Below are 8,201 nucleotides of genomic sequence, written 5' to 3'. Positions count from 1 at the left end.
GAATCCAGCTCTGAGAGGCCCGAGCTGCTGGCTGTTACGCACTTCCCAAGGTGCTCAGACGTGGCCCACCGGCCGGTCGATATACCTGGATGGTATCGATTACCCTCTATCCGTGTTTGAAGACATGATAATGTGGCCGAAGATAGTCTGGGCGGTAAATTCCTTTGAACACTACAGGTCAACGGGATCGGATGACGTCCTGCCTGTAATGTAGCAAAGGACAGGGCTGTTTGCCCTTGAGATAATTTTTAGGATCAGCGTTTTGGTGGACTATGTAACAACTGTGTGATGGGAGGGAAAGGTGGTTTTCATCCCAAAGTTGGGAAAATAGAAGGAATACAGGCTAATCAGGATGCCACCGTAGCTCAGAGGTTAGCATGTCCGCCTATGACGCTGAACACCTGGGTTCGAATCCTGGCGAGACCATCAGAAAAAAATTTTCACCAGTGGTTTTCCCCTCCCAAAATTTGTGAGGCACTATGCCATGTAAAACTTCTCTCCAAAAGAGGTGTCGCACTGCGGCACGCCGTTCGGTCTCGATTATAAAAAGGAGGCCCCTTATCATTGAGCTTAAACTTCAATCGGACTGTACTCATTGATATGTGAGAAGTTTGCCCCTGTTCCTTAGTGGAATGTTCATGGGGAAAATTTGCAATTTATTTACAGGCTAATCAGGTCTCTCGCCCTCATTTTGAAGAGACCCCTTATTCACATATCCCGTGCCGGGGTGACTATGAACACCAAACGGGTTAGAATTGTACGCTCAAATTTGTGTTGTGTTCAATGTCATCACGAGTAGATCAGCTGAGGGCTACCGGGTGCGTCCACACACGTTGTGCATATTGGAATTTTCCATACACGGAGTAGCTGCAGCTCAATACCGCGGACAATCAGCGGTATTGAGTGGAGAGTTTCAGTGAGAGGCAGAGCGACACCAACTCTTGCTCAAATACTGAGTGCCTATGATGCTCGGTATGACAAGACAAGTTATAGGTTGATCGGTTGATCGGAAAAAGCTTGCTCACCTGTGGAGCTTGCGATGATCACTAATTTCCAAATTGCCTTTGATATAGCAAGGACACTGTGAACCGACCGAGCCGTAATGTATGCATGCTGCTAGCCGCATACCAGTGGTCGAGAAGGTTCATAATATTGGGTTGCCCAAAAAGTAATTGCGGATTTTTTAAAAGAAAGTAAATGCATTTTTAATAAAACTTAGAATGAACTTTAATCAAATATACTTTTTTACACTTTTTTCTAAAGCAAGCTAAAAGTAACAGCTGATAACTGACAATTACTTTTTGGGCAACCCAATATTATGAACCTTCTCGACCACTGGTATGCGGCTAGCAGCATGCATACATTAAGGCTCGGTCGGTTTACAGTGTCCTTGCTATATCAAAGGCAATTTGGATATGGGAGACTTTACTTTGACCGCCTTTCTAAATATAGATGGGACATTTAATAATGAGAGAAAGGAGTTGTTGACTTAGGCCGGGGACGGTACACGATATGTGTACGGCAGTTGTTCGGCTGATTCTCACCTATGGATATCTGGTATGGCATAAGGCTGTAAACAATTGTTATCAAGGTTATCGAGAAGGTAAAGGGTACCGCTGTGGTGTTTATCTATGGGGGAAGAAAGAGTGCCCCGAGAGAGGCGCACCTGTATGTTGGGTGTGGATCGCTCTAAGACTGAGATAGTCAGTTTCCAGGCGCTTCTCATACTTTGGGTATTCTTTTGTTCTGTTGGGCTATAGATATGGAACTTGGCGGCATGTTATATGCTGCACAGATGATTATATACCAGAGGAGTCCATCCTTATTGACTGTTTGGACGTTGTTTTCCCCAAAAAGGGATATCTGGGCTAGTCGACCCAATGCTTTCCGGGACCTTCTGCATATACGGATGAGTTTAAATCAGTGATGGACAACCGAACATTCCTGTTGTTGAGCCTATGCACCTGCATGCTAGGTGTGTGACAAAAAAGATTGCTCTAAGACTAAGAGAGTCATTCTTGATATTAAGTCTTTGCACCTGTATGTTGAGTGTGTGACAACAAAAATACCTTTAAGAGTAAGAAAGAGAGAGACAGTTACCAGGCGCTCCTCAAACTTTGGGTTTTCTTTTGTTGTGTTGGGGTATGGATATAGGGGCTTGATATTTACTGTGCGGCTGATTATATATCAGGAAGGCCCATCCTTGTTGACTGTTTTGCACATCGTCTTCCCGAAAAGGGATCTCTGGGCTAGGGTACCCGGTGCTTACAGGGCGAGAACATGTTGTCTGGACATTAGCAGATCGATGAAAACCTACTGGGGGGACTATTCTAATTATATGTGTGTGAAAATATATTAAAATATATGGGGTTGCCCAAAAAGTAATTGCGGATTTTTCATATAGTCGGCGTTGACAAATTTTTTCACAGCTTGTGACTCTGTAATTGCATTCTTTTAAAATGCATTTACTTTCTTTTAAAAAATGCATTAAAAATGCATTTACTTTCTTTTAAAAAATCCGCAATTACTTTTTGGGCAACCCAATATAATATTAGGAAATTTACCACAGAGCGCCACCTACATGTCAATTATAAAATCATAATACAAAAATTATAATACAATTATGGTAAAATCCTAATACAATTATGAAATTTTTTTCTAATACAAACATGACAAATATGACATTCTAATACAAACATTATTAAATCGTAATACAAATATAGATGCTCTATCTTTCAGACAAAATGGCTCACTGTGGCCAACTGGGAAGTAGTGCCCTGAAAGCGCTTACGGGAAACATCAAGTAGGCCATGCTTTTGTAGAATCTTAAAAATTTGGCACCCAATGATCAAAGAACCCATTATATTGGCATTTTTCGCCAATATTTGGCAAGTTTTCCTTTTGATGCCTTACTTTTCAGATAAATGGCCACTGTGGACATTTCGTGCCCTGAAAGCGCTTACAGGAAATATCGTCATGGTTTTGAAGAATTTGAAAAATTTGGCACCCTAAGTATCAAAGAACCCAAAGATATTGGCATTTTTCGCCAATATTTGCCATTTGTCCTAGATTTATCAGATAAAATGGCCCACTGTGGCCAACTGGGAAGCAGTGCCCTAAAATCGCTTACAGGAAATCTTAAGTAGGCCATGCCTTTGCCAAAGAACCCAAGATATTGGCATTTTGCGCCAATATTTGTCACGGTAAGGAAACTGGATAGAATGGAAGATGTTTTGATATCTGTAACAACACTTGAGTTCTAGTGCGAGGACTGCTGGCAGGGGCACGGTCTTGCATTGACAAAACTCTGGAATTGCCCTCTAAAAGCTCATGCCACATGAATCGATCAAAGTTAGAGAACAAAGTAGGCACGAGGTCTGTTCCATTAGAAAACAGGGGTAAACTTCTCAAATATTGGGTTGCCCAAAAAGTAATTGCGGATTTTTCATATAGTCGGCGTTGACAAATTTTTTCACAGCTTGTGACTCTGTAATTGCATTCTTTCTTCTGTCAGTTATCAGCTGTTACTTTTAGCTTGCTTTAGAAAAAAAGTGTAAAAAAGTATATTTGATTAAAGTTCATTCTAAGTTTTATTAAAAATCCATTTACTTTCTTTTAAAAAATCCGCAATTACTTTTTGGGCAACCCAATATGAATGAGTTCGGTCCAATTCAAGTTTAAGGTTAATGAATTGGGACCTCTTTTTATAGCCGAGTCCGAACGACGTGCCGCACCTTTCTGGGGAGAAGTTTTTACATGACATAGTACGTTACAAATCTTGCCAGCATTAGGAGGCGATAATCACCGCTGCAAGTCCCACGGATGACAATGTTTTCTCATGATCTCGCTAGGATTCGAGTCCATGGCGTAATAGGCGGACATGGTAACCTCTGCGCTAGGGCGGTTTCCATTATACGGTTATAGAAGCATAAATCCGAGCTATCACGGAATGCGTGTGGTGATATGGTGTTAACGGGAGGATGTCGAGTGTTAACATCTTTAGACCGAAGAAGTCATAAAAAAAATAAATGTTCTAAATTCAGCCAAATGATTGCGCCCCTTGGAGGCTCAAGAAGCTAAATTGGGCGAGAATAGAAAGACCTATTTGAGCAATACTTGCCATGGCTATTGACAAAGCCATAGCAAAACTTCATGGGCAGAATTTCAGCTAAGTTTGGTGGTAATTTCGCCGGCAATGGCACAGTTATGGCTTAAAAACTTGAATCGGACTGCACTCATTGCATGTGAGAAGTCAAACCAAAACATTTCATGCAAAATATAAACCAAATCGGATGGAAATCGCGCCCACTAGAGGCTAAACAAGTCAAGATCCGAGTTCGGTTTATATGGCAGCTATATCAGGTAACAAACTGATTTGGACCATCTGATACGAATGGTACCTTCTACAGACTTCAGAAATCAAGATCCGAGATGGATTTATGGCAACTATTGGGTTGCCCAAAAAGTAATTGCGGATTTTTTAAAAGAAAGTAAATGCATTTTTAATAAAGCTTAGAATGAACTTTAATCAAATATACTTTTTTTACACTTATTTTCTAAAGCAAGCTAAAAGTAACAGCTGATAACTGACAGAAGAAAGAATGCAATTACAGAGTCACAAGCCGTTGAAAAAATTTGTCAACGCCGACTATATGAAAAATCCGCAATTACTTTTTGCGCAACCCAATATATCTAAACCGGAAGTATTTGTGCAATATTTCAAGCACCTAGTTTTGCTCCTTCGAAACTAAGCGTGCTTCGACAGGCAGACGCACAGACAAACAGACGGACATGACTAAATCGATTTGGTAGGTCAAAACGATCAAGAATATGTTTACTACGTTGGGTCTTAGATCAATATTTCGATGTGTTACCAGCGGAGTGAGGAAATTAGAATACCCCATACTATGGTGTAGGGTATAATAAGGCGGAAAGTGTGATGCCGCCGCCTTCCTTGAAAAATCCTGGAAAAAAAGTCTCTCCACATGGTTTGAAGTCTTTGTCTTCGGTAAGGAATATACAGGGTGCGCCACAGAAACTTATTTATTTGAAAAAAAAAATCCCGAGTGGAGAGTTGGTCGGCCAGGTAGTCGAGATGGGGCGCGTCTGGCGCATCATGCTCTAGTCTAGCGAGCAGCGGTCCTTCCCGTCAAGATTTGGCTGCTACAGCGTTAAAACTCCTTATCGGATGAAATATATATATATAGGAGTTATATCTAAACCTAAACTGATTTTGTCCAAATAAGGCACACGTATGACGATGTCAAATAAAACACCTCATGCTAAATTTTGTAATGATCGGACCTTAATTGTGGCTTCTACAGCCTTAAAGTCCATATCGGAAGAAAGTTATATATGGGAGCTATTTCTAAATCTGAACCGGTTTTGATAAAATTATGTAGACATATCGAGACGTCAAATAAAACATCTTATGCAAAATTTTGTAAAGATCTTACCAAAATTTTGGCTTCAAAAGTCCTTATCGGATGAATGATATATATAGGGGAGCTATATCTATATCTGAGCCGGTATGAACACAATTTGGCAGATTCAGTTCTAGGCCCATTAAAAACACCTATACGGATTTTTATACCCTCCTCATAGTATGGGGGTATACTAATTTTGTCATTCTGTTTGTAACTCTTCGAAATATTCGTCTAAGACCCCATAAAGAATATATATTCTTGATCGTCATGACATTTTAAGTCGAACTAGCCATGTCCGTCCGTCCGTCTGTCTGTCGAAAGCACGCTAACTTTCGAAGGAGTTAAGCTAGCCACTTGAAATTTTGTACAAATACTTCTTATTAGTATAGGTCGGTTGGGATTGTAAATGGGTTATATCGGTCCACGTTTTGATATAGCTGCCATATAAACCGTTCTGGAGTCTTGAATTCTTGAAGCACTAGAGGACGCAAATATTATCCGATTTGGCTGAAATTTTGCATAGGGTGTTTTGTTGTTACTTTCAAAAACTTTGCTGAGAATAGTTCATATCGATTCATAATCTGATATAGTTGCCTTATAAACCGATCTGGGGTCTTGACTGTAGAGGCAGCAATTCATATCCGATTTGGCTGAAATTTTGCATAAGGTGTTTCGTCATGATTTCCAACAACTGTGCCAAATACGGTTCAAATCGGTCCATAACCTGATATAGCTGCCATATAAACCGATCTTAAATCTTGACTTCTTGAGCCACTAGAGGGCGCAAATCTCATCCGATTTGGCTGAAATTTTGCATGAGTTTTTTTGTTATAACTTCCATTATGGTCATTCTTCTCGTTGTTTTGTATACGGTTGTGTTTTTTGGCCGCTCCTGATTGTTTTGCTGCAAAGTCAAGCTATACGTTCATACACATCACTATAGGCGCTTCAAACTATAATACAACCTTGGCTGTTTCATCGTTGACGAAATTGGTCCTTATTGAAGAATAGTTCTACGCAATTTTGCATTTATTTTTTCATCTTATTTGCAAAACTATTTCTAAATCACTGGAAGGCGCCCACATTTTTCACTAACACAAGGAGTAAAATACAAACAACAGCTGGACTGCTCTATCAAACCTATAACTGCCGGACAAATCGATAATCATCATACAGCTGGTAAAAGAAATAATCGTTATCGAAAAACACAGGGTGCACTGCAATACTAAATGAGCAGCAAGCGCACTCTTTTATCGACATCACCTGATCATAAAGAACATACACCAAAAAAATACGCGCCGTCCCTAAATATGAGTGTAAGCAGTCATCAAGACGTGTTTACATGGAGCAAACTATGCGAAGTCCTGGACGACAAATTGAAGGGTGTAGCAAAGAAAGAAGATCTGACGGATATCAAACATGAAATTGAAGAATTAAAACATGAGAATTCTAAATTAAAGGAAGACATAAAGAAATTAACAAACCGTCTAGAACTAGTTGACCAGAAATCGAGAACCACAAATATCATGGTGAGTGGACTATCCTGTAATAATATCCCGGCCGCAAAAAAGAAGCTCGCCGACATCTGTAAAGACGTGTTGAATGTAGATGTTACCGTCACATACACCAAAATGCTATCCTCTGGAAAATCTTTTGTGTTTACACTAGGTACCGCCAGCGAAGTCCAAAGGGTTTTAAATGCTAGAAGTAACCTTAAGGGACAAGCAATTTTTATTCAGAAGGATTACACTGCAGCTGAACAGTCTATTAGATACAATCTCAGGCAAGTTAGCAAAGTAATATCTAAGCATAAAAAAGATGTAAAAGTACGGCTTGGTGAATTTTGTATCTACATCAACGATAAACGCTTTACTTGGTTCAATGGAAAGATACGTTCTTCCGCTACAAACGATGTAAAATTTCTAGAAGATATATTAGCTGAATGCGGTTTTAGTTGTGAGGTTGTTTGCAACGAAAACGTAGTATTAAATAAAAACGATAACAATCCTTATGTACAATAGCTAGCTGATTCGTGCCATATAATAGCTTATAACGTTTGTAACCTTGAAAAATCGCTAAATTTTGGAAACTTTATAACCTTTTTAAATAAGTTTGATATTTTCTTTTTGTTTGAAACCCATGTTGTTGCTAATAAACAAACTTATTTCTCATCATTTTTTCAAAATTATTGTCTACACTGGGTTGAAGCAATTAAAATACATAAATCGGGTCGTGCTAGTGGAGGTTGCCTATTCGGTTACAAAAGAGAAATGAAAAAGAAATACAAGCTAAACTTTACCGAATGCAATAGCCATACAATGCTATCTGTGAATATTGACGGAAATTTATTCCAACTTATCCCGACCTATCTGAATAGTACGAGCTGGAAGAACGATGCAGATAAGTTTGTATCATTTTTGAGCAGTCTAAATCCAACCAGCTTCTGTATTATGGGAGATCTAAATGCAAGAATAGGTGAACAACAAGTCCTGGACGAAAATATAATCAGGGACCAACCTCATATAAATGTAATTAGGTGCTCTAAAGATAAGAATATAAATACACAAGGGAGACGGCTTATGAATATGATTGAGGACATAGGTGGTATTGTGGTAAATGGAAGGACTTTAGGTGATTTGGATGGAAAACTTAGTTTCTTTGGTGTAATGGGAAGCTCATTGATAGATTACTGCATTTGCTCATCTGATTTGTTGCAATATATTGAGAATTTCGCAATACTTGCTAAGCCGTTTTCAGACCACATGCCCATCTGTC

At 39.4% G+C, this 8,201-nt stretch overlaps 1 protein-coding gene across 1 annotated transcript; it reads left to right on the top strand.

The window, feature by feature from the left end:
• Positions 1-6,442: 6,442 nt before the first annotated feature.
• Positions 6,443-7,995, top strand: LOC131997157 (uncharacterized). Its single transcript, XM_059367635.1, has 2 exons — positions 6,443-6,955; positions 7,095-7,995. The coding sequence occupies exons 1-2, from the start codon at positions 6,656-6,658 to the stop codon at positions 7,122-7,124; spliced, it is 330 nt and encodes a 109-aa protein (XP_059223618.1). The 5' UTR covers positions 6,443-6,655; the 3' UTR covers positions 7,125-7,995.
• Positions 7,996-8,201: the final 206 nt, after the last annotated feature.

Source organism: Stomoxys calcitrans, chromosome 4 (genome assembly GCF_963082655.1).
Source record: "Stomoxys calcitrans chromosome 4, idStoCalc2.1, whole genome shotgun sequence".
In the NCBI taxonomy this organism is placed as follows: Eukaryota; Metazoa; Arthropoda; class Insecta; order Diptera; family Muscidae; genus Stomoxys; species Stomoxys calcitrans.
This window is presented reverse-complemented; position numbering and strand designations above follow the sequence as displayed.